This window comes from Elephas maximus, chromosome 6 (genome assembly GCF_024166365.1).
Source record: "Elephas maximus indicus isolate mEleMax1 chromosome 6, mEleMax1 primary haplotype, whole genome shotgun sequence".
Lineage (NCBI taxonomy): Eukaryota > Metazoa > Chordata > Mammalia > Proboscidea > Elephantidae > Elephas > Elephas maximus.
This window is the reverse complement of record NC_064824.1, coordinates 48,786,685-48,807,455: the sequence shown is the minus strand read 5'-3', so window position 1 is coordinate 48,807,455 and position 20,771 is coordinate 48,786,685. Positions and strand designations below refer to the sequence as shown.

The 20,771-nt window shown below is 38.7% G+C and overlaps 1 protein-coding gene across 50 annotated transcripts in view; it reads left to right on the top strand.

The window, feature by feature from the left end:
• NEB (nebulin) overlaps positions 1 to 20,771 on the top strand; it is a 249,303-nt gene that overhangs the window by 110,649 nt on the left and 117,883 nt on the right. For 49 of the 50 annotated variants that reach the window (XM_049887235.1, XM_049887234.1, XM_049887223.1 and 46 more), the window contains 16 exons: positions 1,118 to 1,225; positions 1,536 to 1,847; positions 2,261 to 2,464; positions 2,738 to 2,842; positions 2,929 to 3,036; positions 4,202 to 4,513; positions 5,037 to 5,240; positions 5,658 to 5,762; positions 8,543 to 8,650; positions 10,269 to 10,580; positions 13,486 to 13,689; positions 14,399 to 14,503; positions 15,913 to 16,020; positions 17,705 to 18,016; positions 18,338 to 18,541; positions 20,001 to 20,105. In XM_049887235.1, the coding sequence (XP_049743192.1) occupies positions 1,118 to 1,225; positions 1,536 to 1,847; positions 2,261 to 2,464; positions 2,738 to 2,842; positions 2,929 to 3,036; positions 4,202 to 4,513; positions 5,037 to 5,240; positions 5,658 to 5,762; positions 8,543 to 8,650; positions 10,269 to 10,580; positions 13,486 to 13,689; positions 14,399 to 14,503; positions 15,913 to 16,020; positions 17,705 to 18,016; positions 18,338 to 18,541; positions 20,001 to 20,105 (2,916 nt within the window). The remainder of the gene's footprint in view (positions 1 to 1,117; positions 1,226 to 1,535; positions 1,848 to 2,260; positions 2,465 to 2,737; positions 2,843 to 2,928; positions 3,037 to 4,201; positions 4,514 to 5,036; positions 5,241 to 5,657; positions 5,763 to 8,542; positions 8,651 to 10,268; positions 10,581 to 13,485; positions 13,690 to 14,398; positions 14,504 to 15,912; positions 16,021 to 17,704; positions 18,017 to 18,337; positions 18,542 to 20,000; positions 20,106 to 20,771) is intronic. The other variant, XM_049887206.1, reaches the window with a different exon arrangement.

The following is a 20,771-nucleotide window of genomic DNA, read 5'->3' as shown; positions in this document are numbered from 1 at the left end:
TAGTGCCTGACACACAGTAGATACTCAGTGATATTCTGAATGAATGAACGTGTAATACCCATGCAGAAGAATTTCATTTTTATCTTTACAGTAAGCATAGCATCAACTTCTAAAATGTATAGTTCTAAAAATTAAATATTTTAAAGATAAACTTCCAACGCTAATAGAATGACTTTAACATTAAATAAATGTGTTAGAGTCATGTCACAAAGGTTTAAAATTTACAAACACAAGTTTAGGACCAGTAAGATTTAAAGCAATCTGGTTTCTGGGTTAAAAAAAAAAAAAATTCTTTTTAAATAATATTCTTGATTATTTAATGTTGTAATAAATCTGAAGAAGCAAATTATTTCCCCTAAGCTTTTTAAATTTGATATTGAAGCTTTCCTCAAAAAAACCTTACATTTTAAAAATTTTGAAGGACAACAGATATGGACCCTACTTGGATTGGCTCTGTATTGTGAAACAGGTTCTATCTCACAATGCATTAGCTATGTGAAAGTGAGAGCCCAGGTGACAATTTTTTCCTACTAGCTGAGTTAGATAGGAAGGCATTGCTCTTGTTTTCTAACAAAAACTTTTAACAAGACACTCAAAGGTAACTGGAAAATAGTGCCTAAATGATATTTGATTTCATTTATCTATTAATTTTCTCCTGCCTCATTCTCTAAAGGATTTGGGAATAAAAACCCAAAACCAAATCCATTGTCAGTCGATGCCAACTCATAGTGATCCTATAGGACAGAGGAGAACTTCCCCATAGGGTTCCCAAGGCTGTAATCTTTATCGAAGTAGACTGCCACCTCTTTCTCCCATGGAGCGGCTGGTGGGTTCAAACCCCTGACCTTTCGGTTAGCAGCCAAGTGCTTAACCACTGAGCCACCAGTTTGAGAATAGCCGACATTTAATTTTGTTGTTCTAGGCAATGGAACAGCTTTATAGTTTAAGGCAGGATCATTGGTAATCAGCGGGCATAATTTCCAATTACATTTGAGTATTCTCGAATGCAGATGCCATCCTCTTGCACTCTGAAAATGTTTGGCACACTGGATCCATTACGCTGCAGTTGTTCATGGAGAACATTTTTTGCAAGGTGAACTTCTTTGTCTCTTAACAGAAACTCTACCGAATGGGCTATGAGGAGCTGAAGAAAAGAGGTTACGATCTTCCTCTTGATGCCATACCAATCAAAGCAGCAAAAGCATCCCGGGAAATTGCCAGCGAAGTAAGACTTTATCCCCTGTTTATATTGATTTGATTGCTATTCATAACCTCAAAGTAGTCTTAATTTCATTTTGAATTGAACAAAATCTTCTAAGGAGTAACAAATTAAAACAGAGTAAAATGATCCCAGAGATGCAGTGTGGGGTGAGAGTTAGATCAAGGATGCATTTACTATGTGTGGAATTTGTAGCTGAATTTAGCCTTTAATCCCTTCTATTAAAAAACTGAAATGTGTGGCTCCCTAGGTGGTTAGTAAAATTCTTAATGTACTTTGTAATTTACCACAAATGAGAGCAATATTTTTCCTTTAGTACAAGTACAAGGAAGGTTTTCGCAAGCAGCTTGGCCACCACGTTGGAGCAAGGAACATTGAGGACGACCCCAAGATGATGTGGTCCATGCATGTGGCCAAGATTCAGAGTGACAGGGAGTACAAGAAGGACTTTGAGAAGTGGAAGACCAAGTTCAGCAGCCCAGTGGACATGCTGGGAGTGGTGCTAGCCAAGAAATGCCAAACCCTGGTCAGTGACATAGACTACAAGAACGTCCCGCATCAGTGGACATGCCTGCCGGACCAGAATGATGTCACGCATGCTCGGAGGGCCTACGACCTCCAGAGTGATGTGAGTCTAAGGTTTTCCTTTAGGCAACAAAACATTATTTCCTCTTCTCTAAGCATCAAAGTACCCTTAAAGTGAAGGGAGTTGGATTTGCACAATACAGATCTAATTCCTTGAACTGATGCCCAAGCTCTATCCAGTCACCAGATGTCAGAGGACACCAATTCCCCAAAGAGCCAGCAATGCCCCAGTTGCTTTCGAGGAAGCTTTTCTTATTGTGTGGAAAGTCTTTCTCTATGTGTTTCTGCTTAAATGGTTTTCAAAAATGTTTCTAATCTTAATATTTTCTTGGTTCACAAGATGTGCCAAGACTTTCAAATTTCTCACAAACTCAAGCATTAAAATATATAATGAAGTTTTTATTTCTTCAGAGGCACATGGTATGTTAAGTGGTTTGTCACTACTTGCAATTTCAGAATTTGTACAAGTCTGATCTTCAGTGGCTAAAAGGCATTGGTTGGTTACCTACCGGTTCTGTTGAGGATGAGAAAAACAAAAGAGCTGCCCAGATTTTGAGTGACCACGTTTACCGTCAACACCCAGATAAACTCAAGTTTTCCAGCCTAATGGACTCCATACCAATGGTTTTGGCAAAAAACAATGCTATTACCATGAACCATGTAAGTCCTTTCTTTGCTTGAGGGGTTTTTGTTTGTTTGTAGAAGCATTGAGCTCTCTTTCTATACAAGTAAATTCATGTTCAAATATTTTTGCTTGATCTTAAAGTGGTTTATAAGTAAGTTTTGTACTTCCTAATGACATGAGACATCTAGACTTGAAGGTGTCACAAATATCAACTGACAGAGCAGAATCTCTTTATTTTTATTAAGAATCAAACCATTTTAATGTGTCTATTCCGGCCTGAACTACTAATATCTTTTTGTTTGTTTTAGCGCCTCTACACAGAAGCTTGGGATAAAGATAAAGCCACTGTTCACATTATGCCAGACACCCCTGGAGTTATACTAGCTAAACAAAACCAAATAAACTATAGTGAGGTAAGCAATATAGTCACAGCATATGACATGTTTTCCTTACAATGCACTTTATAAGCCAAATTCAGTATTATTTATGTCTCTTTTAGAAACTATATAAACTTGGCCTAGAAGAAGCCAGGAAGAGAGGCTATGATATGCGACTAGATGCCATTCCCATCAAGGCAGCTAAGGCCTCCAGAGATATTGCAAGCGAAGTAAGTACCTCTGAAAAGTTGTTCGACTTAGCTTGAGCTCAAAAAATTCTTTCTGTCTCTGAAATTTATAATATAGCAAGTAAGCTATGAGGTGAAAGATTGTGCTAACAGTTTCTTTTTCTGTAAATAGTTTAAAATAATGGTAATGAAATTCTTAACACAAAGGCTAAATTCTAGGTATGGTTGTGTACATAACAACATGCATTTCAAAACATGTTTTGTTCAACAAAAGCATTGGCTTCTTGACTATAGTTTAGACATCTTTTTTTTTAATTGTGGTAAACATTTGTAACAAAATGTGTCATTTCAACATTTTTCACATGTACAATTCAATGACATTAATTATGTTTATCATGTTGTTCAACCATCACCATTATCCATTTCCAGTTTTTCCCCTCACCCATAACTGAAACTTAGTGTTCAGGCATCTTTTTGACTTTCCACAATATGTGTAATCTTGTATAAAATTGAATTCTTAGTAGGGTTTGTTCAAAACTCAACACATGGTCTGTGGACCAATAAACTTAGAAGGACTGAATGAGTGGGCCACAATATTCTATTCAAAGCCCGACCGTTCACAAGAACTTTATGTTTATCTCTGCATCCAACGATTGGCTGCTGGTGTTTATTTTCTTTAAAAGATGGATTTGGTCATATTTCTAGAAATGTTTATCTATTTCTTTTATCCATATTTTTTCCAAAATATGGGAATAATTTAAAGTAAATGTTCAACCATCAGAGAAGGATAAAATATACAGCCATATGATGAAATACCTGCTATCATTAAAAATCATTTGTGAATGATATTTAAGACAAAAAGGAATTCTTATAACTGAAAATTGCAGGCACAATCCTGTATATAACACGACTCCTCATTTTATTCTCTCTCTCTCTCACATACACACACAAACACACACCACAAAAAGTTAGCAGTTTTATCAGTGATCTAGTAATAGAATCTGGTCTTAATTTCATTTTCTTTTTTGTGCTTATTTAAATTTAGTTTACTTATTCACTTTGTCATTTTCTGAATGGTTTACAAGATGCATATATTACTCATATATTGAGAAAAATCATCTTTTTAGTGAATAGGAAAAATTGAGTCCAATAGCTACTTTTTGCTTAAAGTGAAAATAGGTGATCATCAGACTTTTTCTTCTTCTAGTTCAAGTACAAAGAAGGCTATCGCAAGCAACTTGGCCACCACATTGGTGCCCGAGCTATTCATGATGACCCCAAGATGATGTGGTCCATGCATGTGGCCAAGATGCAGAGTGACAGGGAGTACAAGAAGGACTTTGAGAAGTGGAAGACCAAGTTCAGCAGCCCAGTGGACATGCTGGGGGTGGTGCTGGCCAAGAAGTGTCAGGCCTTGGTCAGTGACATAGACTATAAGAACATCCTGCATGAGTGGACATGCCTGCCCGACCAGAATGATGTCATCCATGCTCGGCAGGCCTATGACCTCCAGAGCGACGTAAGTACTGACATTAAAATAACATGCAAAGTTGAAAAATCAGTGAATTAAAATCCCTTGGAAAAGTGAGCAATAGATGACACCAAGCTTGCCAGTCTCTGCAAAGGGGCTGTGGGGGATAGGATGCTTTCCTTGTAGTGTTAATTCTTAAACCTTCTGAACCAAAAAAAAAAAAAAATATTGCCTGTTACCCAGCCTGTTCCTAGGAGGCGCAAACAGTTTTGCGCTTGACTGCTAAAGATTGGTGGTTCAAATCCACCCAGCAGTACTGCAGAAGAAAAGGCCCGGTGATTTGCTTCCATTAAGGTTACAGCCAAGAACACCCTATGGAGCAGTTCTACTCTGTAACACATGGGGTTGCCATAAGTTGGAATCGACTTGAAGGCAACTAACTACAATAACAACAACACCCTCCTCTGTCAAACAATATTTTCAAGAGTGTTTTTACTTTGCGTCATATCCTTTAAATGGAAATGCTTTTCTAATGCAGGGATAGATATTTATTCATTATTTGTATCAACAGAATAATTATAAGTCAGATCTCCAATGGTTGAGAGGCATTGGCTGGGTGCCCATCGGCTCTGTGGATGTGGAAAAATGCAAAAGAGCAACTGAAATTTTGAGTGATAAAATCTACCGCCAGCCTCCAGACGCATTGAAATTTACCAGTGTGACTGATTCCCCAGAACAAGTGTTGGCCAAGAACAATGCCATCAACATGAATAAGGTGAGGCTTCAAATTTTAGAGAGGCTTTTAAAGGTGAATCAAAGAAAAGTTAGCATCATTGAGAAAAGAAAGAAATAGAGCCTTGAGCCACAAAAGTCATCTACCTGTCTGTCTTTTTATGTTTTAATATTTACTTCATGTTTTCATTTCATGGTTTTTATAACGTGGCATATGTTTATGGAAAAATAATCTTTGCATAAATGATGCTTACTCTCACATTTAAAAAAAGTTCACGTGTATTATCAGAGGATAAATGTATAAATGTGTGTCTTACTGTGAACTAATTACTTCAAGATGCCAACCTATGTTAAATGCATAATCTTTTCTTATTTTGTTGAATAAATTCTTGTGACCTTGAAATTCCTATTAATTGCAAGCTGCATTTTTTTTTTCCTGATTATATGTTGTCTTTGATAGCGTTTATATACAGAAGCCTGGGACAAAGATAAGACCCAGATCCACATAATGCCAGACACACCAGAGATTACCTTGGCAAGAATGAACAAAATCAACTACAGTCAGGTGAGAGCAGATGCTAACTCTTTGACATTTGCACGCTCTTTCTTCTTTTGATTAACCTATTCCTTGGTGGTATAATACTAAATGACAGCTTTGCAAAGAATCTCTTGTTCCATGTGAATTTCTCAATCACCATCATAAACATCAAACTTTAAGTGATACAAATGATCACTTAGGAAGCACAAATTATAAGAAACAAACCATTTAACTTGTGACCTTTTTGATTATACCTGTTTCTTTTACTAAGTTTTGAAGTTAGGAAATTAGCCATGAACTAAGTAAACACGTGTCTCCCCTTTAGGCTACATACCTTTGATAAATGTATTTTCCATATGTGATTTATTGTCCCTAGATTGTAGTTTAGGGTCAAAATTAAGGATTTTAATGTATAAGATTAAAACTGAAGACTAAAACCACAGCAACACAAAATGACACTAAGAGAGAGAGAAGAGAGGCCTATGACTACATGTAATAGCAAGCCTGTTTCCTTTTCACCTCCTATGAGCTTCGAGCCATGTAACCCATTTCAGAATCCCAGATGCTAAAGCAGAAATGTCAGCCTCCCTACCAGAATAAAAATTCCCACCCAACATGTCATGATTCTGCCTTTGTGTAAGTGTCCCAGTGACAAGAATCTTTCCTCATAAATCGGCCCAATCATTCTGGAAAATTCCATTAGAAAGTGCTTCTGATATATTGAGTCACAAGATTTCTCTCTGCAAATCCACGTAGTCCTCTGCAGCTACTCAGAACAAATCTTTTCTCACCTCCATGTGATGGAAATAGCTACCTCAGTGTTTCTCCCTTTCCACCCCACCCCGCTGCCACCCCCGGTTCTCCTTCTAATCCAAATATCCCAAATTCCTAGGTATTCCTCACATGACATCCCTGGTAAAATGTGACTCTCAGAAATGAACAATACTCTACGTGTGAGGAGTGACCAGCGTAGAATACACTTGACTGTTGGATTTTCTCTTCTGGGCTTTTGACCTCCACTTCTATACTTTGTGCTTCAAGGACATGTGATAGCTACATCACTGGTGGTGCACATGAAACTTGGAATAAACTTAAACTCTAAGACATTTGGTATGGGCTTAAGCTAGGTTCTCCCTATCCTGGATTTATCCATTTGGTAATTTAACTCTCATTTCAAAGGTTGACATTTATCTGTCTGCAATTTCTTCTTGTAAGGTTGAGCCTGTTGGTTTCAGCTTATGGAGCCTTTTGTGAATCTAAGATTCTCCCAGCTGTGGTCACTAGCAAGGAAAATATTGTTTCTTTGGCAGCATAAATCAACAGTATATTTCTGTTCTGCAGAAAACCACTTAGAGTTTGGATATAATAGCCACCAACTGAAGTTATTTTAGGTGGTGCAGACGGTAATTTTATATCCAAACTACCAACCTTTTGGTTAGCAGCCCTAGCTCTTAACGACTACACGACCAGGGTTTCAAACTAGCTCTTAACTGTCCTAAAAAATTATAAGAATCAAGCCTTACTCTCAAATCAGAAAGGACTGAGTTTTTAGCTAAACCTTTTTTTTTTTTTTATAGTGTATGTCCAGTCTTGTTCTAAGAAAGTAATGTTTTGTGTGTGCTTCATTATGAAAGTTATGCAGGAATTCCAGGAGTGAAAAAGCCCCTGTAACTATCTGCTCTGCATTTCTGGAATTCTGGACTCTGTCTTTGCTGCAAAAGCTCAGACACTATAGTGCTGTTGCCAGTTTAAGCAAGGCCCAGGGAAAACAACCTTAGCAAATGCCTAGCCTGCCTGGTCTCCTTTTTCTGTCTTTCCTCTCTAAGCTTTGTTCAATTCCATTGTGTTTCCTTCTCATTCAGGATAGGAAAACTAAGCACAAATTTAATTATGTCACTGTTTTCTTCAAAGGTTTAAGGTGGTTTCCTATTTTCTATAGAATTAAGCACAAACTTCTTAGCTTAGCACTTAGATCCTCACAGTCTAACCCAGACTTCTTTTCAGTCCTCCTGCCATTCTCCCTGGGGATCTTACCCCATTCCTTCAACAGCCCTGCACTTTCACTCCCCTGTGCATTGAATCATGTCATCCCGTCTGCCCTTGGCTGCCATTTTAGTCTATTGAAGTCTTACTTATCACTCAAGGCCCAACTTCAAGGTCACCTCCTCTTCAGAAGCTTCCCTGATTCTCAATTCAGAATAAATTACTCCTTCCCAGAGCTCTTTTAATGCTGTGGTTAAATTATTTCTCATGACTTGACTTTCAGCAGTTGATTCCATAGCTTGTCAGTCCTTCTATCAGTTTTCCCAGAAATCTTGAAGAGAGGGGAGGTCTCAGGCTCATCTTGGATTCCTAAGTAACCAAGCACAGTCATAGGCACAGAGTCGGTACTTAATAAATGTGAATTGAATTGTCATAATCAACAGCGAATCAAGCCTTTCCCTCCTCTCCATATTTTGCCACTTTAGGCCTATGAGTTTTAACTTTAATTATTCCAGGACTTTAAAAATATGATTCATCATTTTAACTAAAAAAAAAAATTAAAACAATATATGAGATGTATATTTATGTATAGTTATTTAAGCATAAACATAAGTTTTAAGATAAAAGAAAAGATACAGCCTTCTCCATTGATATCATTTTTAAGTGTCAATTTCAGCAAAAATGCAGAAGGTGTAGAAGTCTCACAAGTAAGATGATTGACAATAGACACTTCTCTGTGTAGGACTCTGTGGATTATTTCAGTCCTCTGTCAAGTTTTGGAATGAATATCAGCATCTAACCTTTTTTTCCTCCCCCAAACTTAGAGCCTGTATAAACTCGCCAATGAAGAAGCAAAGAAGAAAGGCTATGACTTACGAGTTGATGCTATCCCAATCGTGGCAGCCAAGGCCTCCAGGGACATCGCTAGTGACGTGAGTTGTCAATTTTACTCTAAGGAAGTGATCAATCTGAAGTGTTGTTCTCATTGAACTAACTCATTAAAAAGAACTTCCCCAGACCTTTGAAAATACATCCTAATATATTTGGTATTTCTAAAAAAAAAAAAAACTAATTTGAGAGAAAAGAAAAATTTGATGTACATCCAAGGCATTTGTAACCTGTAGGCCATAGCATCTTCAGTGAGAACTGGACCACCAAGTCTAGAGAAACATCCATTCATGTATAAAATGTTAAGTGCAGCTGTGAGCTTGGAGATGCTTATAAAAACTACCACTGTGCTTGCAGAAAATGTAACTCATACATGTAAGTACTCCCAGTGAGAATCAGAGTCCTGCTTCATGTAGCATTTTTTTATACAGTATAATTTACCTTCATAAGATTATGAAAAGAAGACAGCTGATCAGTACAAGAGGTGGTTACTGGCCCAAGCTTACCCCCTTGACAGTAGCTCCAGGTTCTGTAGCACATACCTTTCAGAGTGATAACATTATCATTACCTGGTGCCTCAGGGATTCTTGAGCAATAGACAACTGATCTCAAAATCCCACTATTTGGGAATATGGTAATATACTGCCCTTTATATTGGAAGATCATGTTAGTGACTCACTTTAGTTTATGTATGTTGGCACATTTCACAAATGGATTTATGCCAAGAGTAATAAACAGCGAAATAATAAAACGTATTGAGAACTCTGTGCTAAGAACTTTGCATGCATTATCTCACATATTCTTCAAAGACCTCTAGGGCGCAGATACTCCATTATACACCTTTTATGGATTGATTAAGCACCTTGCCTAAAATCACATTCCTGGTAGGTAGTGACTCCCTCATTCCTTACCATTGTGCCATACTGCCTCCTATTGACTCATCTATACTTTCTCACTCAGTCATCTTTGAGACTAGAATCATGTATTTTTTATAGAGTTGGCTCCAATTCCAGGGATGAAGTCATTGGACAGAGAATGAAAAAAAAACATGATTGGCCCAGTGGGACTAGAACCCATGACCTTATTAGGAGCATGATCTAACCAGCTAGGTTGCTGTGTCACCTTCACTAGTATAACCCGTTTTCAAAGTGATGCCTAAAATTTGCGACCTTTACCGAATGCATGAATTTTTTATGAGATAGTAAATTCTCTTTGGTTGCTACTGCTGGTAGTCCTTGGCTTAGTGTACTTCATGCTTGCGGGACCGACCACTCATTTTATTGCTTATTACACATACAATGTCACCAAGTGAATCTCTTTTCTCACATGTTTTTAGTGCATAAGATCCAATTCTCCAGGTGCCCTGTTTCAGACACCCTCTCCCCCATGTCCACAGGTGACCTCTCAGGCCACTGTGTGTGCTTCCTGCCTCAGAACTGTTCCTGGTTATTAGGACATAGGTGATCTTAGCTATAATTAAAATGATAGGAATTCTGTCTATGTTACTACCTCTGTAAGGTTCCAGGGTAAAGGCCAGGATACTGGCTTGAGCTGGTGCTTATTAGCGAATTACACTATGGCTTATGCAAGATGAATGTGCACATATATGTGGCTTCTGAGAACTTATGTAATGAAAGCCTGCTTTGTATATTTTCATCTCAGTACAAATACAAAGATGGGTACCGCAAGCAGCTTGGCCACCACATCGGAGCCCGGAACATTGAGGACGACCCCAAGATGATGTGGTCCATGCATGTAGCCAAGATCCAGAGTGACAGGGAGTATAAGAAGGACTTTGAGAAGTGGAAGACCAAGTTCAGTAGCCCAGTGGACATGTTGGGAGTGGTGCTAGCCAAGAAGTGCCAGACCTTGGTCAGTGACATAGACTACAAGAACATCCTGCATCAGTGGACATGCCTACCTGACCAGAATGACGTCACCCATGCTCGGCAGGCCTATGACCTCCAGAGTGACGTGAGTCGAGTATCGATAATATAGCAGTGTGTAGAAATAAGTTAAACTATATGAAAGTTATCCTTTATATATGATCCAGTAGCCTACTCAAGCTAGGATTTATTGGTCAGTGAATGAGATTTGAATTAGAGTATAGTTTTATTGTTTTATTATAAATATGTGCTAGATTTGGTCTTATAAAAACAAAACTGGAGTTAAGCAATTTAGAATTCAGAGCTCACCAGAGGGAGACACTTTCTTTTAAGGGGGAAAAAACAATTTTTTATTTCAAAACAATTTTTCTAGAAGTAGCTTTTGGCTTCCTTGAAAAACAAATGAGACTGTAAGTATGAGAATGCTGTTGTTATTGTTAGTTGCCATTGAGTCAGCACCGAATCACGTTGACCTTACATACTACAGGACAAAGCATTGTCCAATTCTGTTTCATTCTCACAATCCCCAGCATGTGTGAGTCCATTGTCATGGCCACTGTGTCAATCCATCTCACACAGGGTCTTCCATGCCCTCATTGGCCCTCTAGTTCACTAAACATGGTATCTTCCTCTAGCAATTGATCCCTCCTGATGAGGTGTCCTAAGAGAGTTGGACAATATTCTGTCCTGATCCATAAGGTTGTTGTTGGCTAATTTTCAGAAGTAGATTGCCAGACCTTTCTTCCTAGTCTGTCTTAGTCTGGAAGCTCTGCTGAAACCTGTCCACCATGGGTGACCCTGCTGGCATTTGAAATACTGGTGGCATAGGTTCTAGCATCATAACCACTTGCCAGCCATTATACTATGACAAACTGACGGACAGGTGGTGGATTAGAGTGCTGGTGCCTGTTAAAAAGCTTAACGTTTTCGCATGAAACAAAAGAAGTCACTGCGCCTGTAAACTCTTATATCATTTCACTGACACTTCCTGCCTCTTAGCTGGGCTGTCTTTGTGAAGGAGTCACAGCTACCTGCTGGGGTGTGAAAAGCACATTTCCTGCACTATACATTTTATTTTATAAATGTTTGCAGGAATTATTAAGCATTAGGCTTTGGAGAATAAAATAAATTAATAACAATTATACATTAATTGGCTGTTCCTTGAAACTATACAGCCCACTTGTGAAAACTCCCACGCTTGTTCTGCAGTTTACGACATACCGAACTTTGTGTTTTATAATTCTCTCCAAGAAGAAAGGCTTTGCCTGCACATGAGAGGTGGTTAACAATGGCTGATGTCACCAATGGCATGACAGCATTGACAGCCTGCTTTCTATCCATCGATTTTTGAGCGCCTTTTCTATCGTGCCTTCCTCACCCTGTAATGTGATCTTAATAACATGGAAAGCATTTGAAGGTTAAAAGGCACTCCAGAGGTAGAAAATGTTATTGTCTTCCTTCTTGCTGTTGTTATTTAGGGGGCAGTAACTTTTTTAACTAGTCAATTTAGGGAAATTCTAATGAAATTTTTGTTTACACTGCAAAATACCAGTTTCTATTTTCTACTTAATTGCTATTAGAGGTGAAAACTTTCAAACAAGGTCAATTCCATGGCTGTGAACTAGTTATGAATACTTGAAGGAAACATATAAATGTAAGTAGGAAAAGGATTTCAAATTAAGTGAGCAATAAGGTTATGGGAAGATGATTCTGGAAAGGAGTTCATGCTTCCTGTCCTGAGAAGTTGGTGAGAAAGGACCAGGCCCTGAACCAATGAAATGGCCATTTATTGCCCTGAATCTCGGACAGTGTTATATCCATCAAAGATCTGCCTCAGAGCTCCAGGGATTCTTCATCATTGTTATATTTTAGCTACTTCTTTTTGGAAAAAAAAAAAAAAAAAAGAGCATACCATAAAATTTAAAATAAAAGAAACAGCACATTGAAGGCAATAATAATCCAACAGAATCCAACCACTAAAAAAGCCCACTCCTACATGTTGTTGTCGTTGTTAAGTGCTGTCGAGTCAGCTTTGACTCGTAGCCACCCCATGTATGACGGAACAAAACGCTGCCCGGTCCTGCGCCATCCTCATGATTGTTGTTATGCTTGAACCCATTGTTGTAGCACCTGTGTCAGTCCATTCCGTTGAGGGTCTTCCTCTTTTTCCCTGACCCACTTCTTGACCAAGCATGATGTCCTTCTCCAGGGTCTGATCCCTCCTGATAACATGTCCAAAGTATGTGAGATGAAGTCTCACCATCCTTGCTTTTAAGGAGCATTCTGGCTGTACTTCTTCCAAGACAGATTTGTTTGTTCTTTTGGCAGTCCATGGTATATTCAACATTCTTCTCCAACGCCATAACTCAAAGGCATCAATTCTTCTTCAGTCTTGCTTATTCATTGTCTAGCTTTCACAAGCATATAAGGCAATTGAAAACACCATGGCATGGGTCAGGCACACCTTAGTCCTTAAAGTGACATCTTTGCTATTTTAACATTTTAATACTTTTTATATATATGTGGCTTTTTTTTATGTACTATCATTTCCATCTAATGTTATATTAATGGCATTTCTACATGCCATCAATATCCTTAGAAAACAGGGCTTTTAATAGCTATAGGTAGTTGCATATGGCTAAGTCTAAAATTTATTTATTAGCAGCCTGTCGTTGGACATGTACGTGGTTTCTCTCACTCTGGGTTGGCATTCTGTTCCTATGCACCTGGACATCATAACTACAGCAACATTCTCTGAACTGACTGACCAAAGATGTTAGTTGGAATCACCCCTCTCGTAAAAGCCTGAAATAGCTGATGATTTTTTGTTACGGGTGGGAGACATTTCTGGGTCATTTCTTAAACATACTTCCTCTTTTAAATTTGTTTTCTATGAAAAGAAAACAGAACTGCACTTGATTATTGATTTCATTTGCATCTTCACCCTAAATCTCAGTCTTGATAAAGTGTTACTGTCTTTTTCCTCTTTGCAGAATGTTTATAAGTCAGATCTCCAGTGGCTGAGAGGCATTGGCTGGGTCCCCATTGGGTCTGTGGATGTGGTCAGGTGCAAGACAGCTGCGGAAATACTGAGTGATAACATCTACCGCCAGCCTGCGGACAAGCTGAAATTCACCAGTGTGACTGACTCTCCAGAACAGGTGCTGGCCAAGAGCAATGCCATCAACATGAACAAGGTGAGCCTTCAGTGCCTCAAGCAGAATTTTCTGCAGTGCCAAAAGATATTATTATCCTTTAGTAACTACAAAAAACCCAAGCCAAACCCATTGCTGTTGAGTCGATTCTGACTCATAGCAGCCCTACAGAACAGAGTAGAACTGCCCCCTAGAGTTTACAAGGAGTGCCTGGTGGATTCGAACTGCTGACCCCTTGGTTAGCAGCCGTAGCAGTTAACCACTACGCCACGAGTGTGTGGAGTCAAAATTATTCATGATGATGTAGAGACACAATTACTCTCTGAATTATTGTTGTGTGCCATCAAGTCTATACCAACTCATGGTGACCTTAAATGACAAGCGTAGAACTGACCTAGAGTTGCCTAGGTTATAATCTTTATGGGAACAGATCTCCAGGTCTTTTCTTCTGTGGAGCAGCTGGGTGGGTTTGAACCACTGACCTTTCAGTTAGCAGCCAAGTGCTTAACCATTATGCCACCAGGGTTCCTAGCTTTGTGAATTCATACTTAAAATCCTCTAAAAAATTTCTAATATTCCCAGTCTCTTAGGCTTGATAACTAGCAGCAAGGCTCAAACCTCCAACTGAATGTCTTATATACAAGTCTCGTCTATTTTTCCTAATGAGGTCAATAATAATTCTGTTTTCATTTGACTTTTTGTAATTTCCATTTCAAATAGTTTTCCATCAGTGCCTTATTTTCTTCTGTAGCGCTTATACACAGAGGCCTGGGACAAAGACAAGACTCAAATTCACATAATGCCTAATACACCAGAGATCATGTTGGCAAGGCAGAACAAAATCAACTACAGCGAGGTAATGGCAACATTCCATGGTGCTACACTTATTTTATTTGTTTTTGTTTTGTTGTTGTTTTGTTATACGTATTTTTGTAGAAATACTCAGGCCTCAGCTGTCATGGTCCTTGTGGCTCTTTCATATGAACCCGTAGTAGCTGTCCACCCATCCATCTCTGGGGTGAATATTCTACAGGATTCTGCAGGCAAGCTGAAGTCATGTTGTCTTTTCAGTTCATGGCTATTGCTGGTGTGGGCCAGTGGGACTGAGAGTAGTACTTTTGGCATTTCCAAGGCATAGGGTTGAAAGATAAAATACAGGCCCATTTAAGACATAATTATGCTGAAAAAAAAACCTTCACTGTTTATCTGAAATTCAAATTTAACGTGCTCTATTTTTATATGCTAAATCTAGCAAATCTACCAAGGGGACCTCCAGTAATGTGCACCTCTTCCCCAACCTGAGTCCTGGAAAAAATAAGAAATAAAGCAAAGAAGTAGAAATAGAGACCAAAATCTCACATTTTTTACTGATAAAGTTAAAAGAACGCATTTGCATGAGAGTCAAATGGGCCTTCTAAGTGAACCCCAGAATTAGGTTTCGTCACCCAGGCACAAACCACACCGGGGCAGGACAAGCTGTCCTCCTCATGGCTGAGGCCCTGCTTAGAGCGTGGAGAAGCAGAAGAGGGCATTAAGCTTGTTCCTACAAGGAGAAGGTGTGAGCTGAGCTGAGCTGAGCTGAGCTGAGCTGAGCTGAGCTGAGCATGGCCAGTTACCCCAACCCTAACAATTAGGTAAATCACCAAATCACCACACCTCTCCAGGGGCAGAGTAAGTAAAGAAGCAGAGAAAAGCCAGAGTGAGAATAATTGAGACCCTCTTATAGAAAAGAATCTCAGGCATGGGTAAGAAGTGTTCTCCATTAACACTGCTCACTGATTTTTGTTAAAGTAAAAGCCTATTTTCTAGATGCATGTTTTACCAATACGAATCAGCCAAGATTTAGAATCTTACGGCTATGATTAGAGTCAGCTTGACTGTGTTCTAAATCATACTTGAATTTTTTTAAACATTATAAACCATTATGTGCTTGCCCATTTTTGAGTAATAAGGAAATGAATTAAAGTATATATAGTTTTAGACATAAATGAATATTAAACATATTGTTCTGCTATTTCCTCTTCACTTAGCTTATGTATAGATTGATGCTTGCCCATGTTCATATCCACTGCTTTACCTCATTTGTGTATTTGCTGTATAGTATGTTTTGATATGAATAGCATATTGACTTCCCGCTATCGGTAGATATTTAGATTGTTTCTAGTTTCCTATCCTTTTTGTTATGAACTGGTACAAGTCAATTCATAATCTCCAAATGGTTGCTGTCAAAGCATCTGATTTAACTCTGGCTTGCTTTTTCTGTAGAACCTGTATAAACTCGCCAATGAAGAAGCAAAGAAGAAAGGCTATGACTTGCGAAGTGATGCCATCCCGATTGTGGCTGCCAAGGCCTCCAGGGAGATTGCTAGTGATGTGAGTAGCAACACTTCAGATATTAATATAAAGGATGGAGTGGGGGGTTGGGGAGAGGACACTTATTAAAACAGGAAGATGCTTTGTGTTGTTCCCGTTAGAACATGTTTATTGACTTATCTTTCTAAATCAATGTTTCATCTAAAGAAACTCTTTAATAGTTTTTTATTATACTTTAAAAGTTTACAAATCAAGTCAGTCTTTCATACAAAAATTTATATACACCTTGCTATATACTCCTAATTGCTCTCCCCCTAATGAGACAGCACACTCCTTCCCTCCACTCTCTATTTTCATGTCCATTCATCCACCTTCTGGCCCCTTCTGCCCTCTCATCTCGCCTCCAGACAGGAGCTGCCCACATAGTCTCATGTGTCTACTTGATCCAAGACGTTCATTCTTCAAGAGTTATCATTTTTTATCCCATAGTCCAGTGCAATCCCTGTCTGAAGAGTTGGCTTTGGGAATGGTTCCTGTCTTGGGCTAACAGGAGGTCAGGGGACCATGGCCTCTGGGGTTCTTTAATATTTTTTACTCCAGAAAACTTTAATATTCAGGTCCCATTAAAAAAAAAAAAAAAGTTTTTTTTTTTTTTTTTATGGAAGGAGGGGGTGCCTTAAACATTTTTTTTCAGTATAAAATTGAATTTGAGTCTATAATTTTTCATATATGTAATTATGAGAAATTCACCTCCATATTTTGAGCACATTGCCCCACAGAAATAGGAAAAGGCCAGAAGAGTTTAAAAATAACTTGGTATATGTATTAGTTCCAAATCAGATAAAGATCTGGTCTAGACCAGTCTAGAAAAATGCACCTTTCCTCAAACCAGTTCTGTATTTTTGCCAACTCTTTCTTTGAAAAATTACCTTGTGTTTACTTTTGAGTTTGTTTTAAATGAAACAGAATGACATAAGCAAACAAAAACAATAAAATGGCAAAACTAGACTTCTCATTCCATTGTCTCTGAAAGAAGGTTCTTTGGTGGAGAATTCAGACTTCTTTAAATATGTATTTGGATTTGTGTGACGTTTATTGCCCAAAGTAAAGGGTAAATAGCCTTAGTCAACACTCACCACAACCATTACCAAAATGCTTTCTTCTAGGTGTACAAACGGGTTCCTCACACGGTTTCTCAATTGTGGGTAACCCCAAACTTCAGTCAAGTCTGATCTCAGCTGGAATAGGGCATACCAGATAGAAAACACAAGGCAGCCCGTTTCAGGGAACCTCTACCCAAAGTTATTAAAATCAAGTGACCCAGTGAAAGCCAGCAGAGCCAGATTCGGGAAGTTATAGGTGGATGGGTGGGGGTGTATACAGTACCTCCAGACTCAAGAATAGCATTCCCATATGTAGGATATCTGGATTAGTGATTTCACTGCCCCAAGATGAAAAAAAGGCAATACACAAGAGCGGTTACTCTTCTTATAATTGTTGCTGCCTTTATTTCCAGGGAGTTTATGTCGTAAACCATAGGACTATGTAGTTTGGCCTGTCTTCCATCAGAGTATTGTTGTGAATTCTAATCAGGGGTTTGGGTGAGAAAAGAAGTTGGTATTCAGATGATCCCATTTCTCTGGAAGAATTACCAGTTTAAAAAAAAAAAAAAACTTTTAAATTAATAGACTTTTAATTCTTTCTGTATTCATTTTTATTTTAAAAACAACTACTATTATTTCAGTACAAATACAAAGATGGTTACCGCAAGCAGCTAGGCCACCACATTGGAGCCCGGAAAGTTGAGGATGACCCCAAGATGATGTGGTCCATGCATGCAGCCAAGATCCAGAGTGACAGGGAGTACAAGAAGGACTTTGAGAAGTGGAAGACCAAGTTCAGTAGCCCAGTGGACATGCTGGGAGTGGTGCAAGCCAAGAAGTGCCAGACCTTGGTCAGTGACATAGACTACAAGAACATCCTGCATCAGTGGACATGCCTACCTGACCAGAATGATGTCACCCATGCTCGGCAAGCCTACGAACTCCAGAGTGATGTGAGTACCCAAGACCTGCTACATGTCACTGGTGACCACACTTGTGATAGTAATAGATAGTAACACATAGACAATGGTTTAGCTTTAGATAGAACCCTCAGAAGGGCTAATATTCTTCTCCCTGGCCCTCATTTGCTCTACCCTAGTTTTCTTTTAGAGAGAACATAATACCATGAGGCTATATCCAATTTAGTCTTCCTATTTTAAAAGACATAGACATGAAGCTTGACCATCCATGTTTTCTAGTCTTTTTCTTCCATTTTTGAAATCAAGTGTCATAACAACTCCAATAATCACTGCATTTGTGTTTGATCTCACCAGAATGTTTATAAGTCAGATCTCCAGTGGCTGAGAGGCATTGGCTGGGTCCCCATTGGGTCTGTGGATGTGGTCAGGTGTAAGACAGCTGCGGAAATACTGAGCGATAACATCTACCGCCAGCCTGCGGACAAGCTGAAATTCACCAGTGTAACTGATTCTCCAGAACAGGTGCTGGCCAAGAGCAATGCCATCAACATGAGCAAGGTAAGCTCTAAATTTGGGAGAAATAAAAACAGGGCTGTCTTTCATTTGGAATCTCTGTGATTAATTAAGTTAGCCTTTTGTTTTGTCTAATTAAATTGCCACCCTATGTATAGTGATTTGGCTGATTTTTCTGTTCAGCTACCTAAGGCTTCTGAAAATATATGCAGAAATTTCTGCTTTGACATCTCACATGAAATAGCCAGAGTAAAAAGTAGGGCAGCTGTTTTGGGTTCAAATTGTCTGAAGTCTCTGAGAGTTGTACATGATTTGGCATCAAAGTTCCTTTCTTACTGGTGACGTATCTAGGGAAGCATAGAATAAACAAGTCAGATGCCAATCTTCATTTCTCAAAAAAGAAATTTACAGGTGGCCTATCCAGTTACATTTTCAGTTAAAGAAACAGACAGTCTGGGGTCTTAAATGCTAGCAAGCAGCTATCAAAGATGCATCAATTTGTTTCAACCCACCTGGCTCAAAGGAGAATGAAGAACACCAAGGACACAAGGTAATTATGAGCCCAAGACACAGAAAGGGCCACATGAACCAGAGACTACATCATCCTGAGACCAGAAGAACTAGATGGTGCCTGGCTACAACCGATGACTGCCCTGACAGGGAACATAGCAAAGAACCCCTAAGGGAGCAGGAGGACAGTGGGACGCAGACCCCAAATTCTCATAAAAAGACCAGACCTAATGGTCTGACTGAGACTGGAAGGACTCCGGTGGTCATGGCCCCCAGACCTTCTGCTGGCCCAGTACAGGAACTATTTCCAAAGCCAACTCTTCAGACATGGATTGGACTGGACAATGGGTTAGAGAGGGATACTGATGAGGAGTGAGCTTCTTGGATCAGGTGGACACTTGAGACTATGTTGGCATCTCCTGCCTGGAGGGGAGATGAGAGGGTAGAGGGGGTTAGAAGCTGGTGAAATGGTCATGAAAAGAGAGAGTGAAGGGAGAGAGCAGGCTGTCTCATTAGAGGGAGAGTAATTGGGAGTGTGTAGCAAGGTGTATATAAGTTTTTATGTGAGAGACTGACTTAATTTGTAAACTTTCACTTAAAGCACAATAAAAAATTTAAAAAAGAAGAAAGAAACAGTAACAACAACAAGAAAAAAACACATGGATTTGTTAATATAGCCACAGTACAGATATGGACATATATATATATATACATAAATATATATGCATAGGAAGTATTTGCTTTTAATTGGAGGCAGGCTGACCTTGTAAACAAGCATACATACATATATTTCTTTTCATATCTTAATCTGCATTAATATTTAGTGACAATAAATATTGTTTAATATCAAAGGAGTTGAAAAGAGTGCTCTTCGTACATGCAGGACAGACAGTGAGGAGGCTGGCTTTCAACTTTGCCTTAGTTTCTTACTGGGAATTCCTATTTGACATTAACATTGTTTTTCTAATATGTTAACCTTTTTTATATTTCACAGCACTTATACACAGAAGCCTGGGACAAAGACAAGACCCAAATCCACATCATGCCTGATACACCTGAAATTACGTTGGCCAGAAAAAACAAAATAAATTATAGTGAGGTAAGACCATTTGTTTTATTTCCTTGATCTGCCCACACTGATGTTTGCTGATGTAGTAATAATTCTGAAGTTATCGTTTAATCCTCATGTGGGCCAATTACCTTAGTTTTGTTTTTTTAGGCCCATTACTCTGCCTTGAGTATACATATCACTGTATTCAAAAAATAGAAAGCTAAAGCAATAGATAAACACAAAAATATATCCATGTAAAGTGGGCAAAAAACCCTCAAAGTCAACTATTAATGACTGAGATATATTGCCATTTTAATTTTAAATACAGAATTATTGTAATGACTACTAATTATGTGCCTCAAAGCTTGTTCCATGAGTTCCACACCTACCCTGACGAATTTCTGTGATGATGAAATGGGGTAGAATATCTAGTATGCCCAACATAGAACCTGACACTGAGTAGTTGCTTAATAAACTTTAATTTCTTCCCTTCCCACACACATTGCCATGAAAATTAGATTTATTTAGTATGCTCAAAATACCTTGAGGCTTATTCACAAGAATTCAAATGAGAACTCTTAAATTCATCCATTTCAAAATTTCCCGACAACAATGAAGTGCATTCTTCTATGAACTGTCTCTCTAGCCTCAGTAAATGTGTCATTACGTATCTTTGCAGCCCAGCAACACCACTGCGGAAAACTTTTTGCCCAG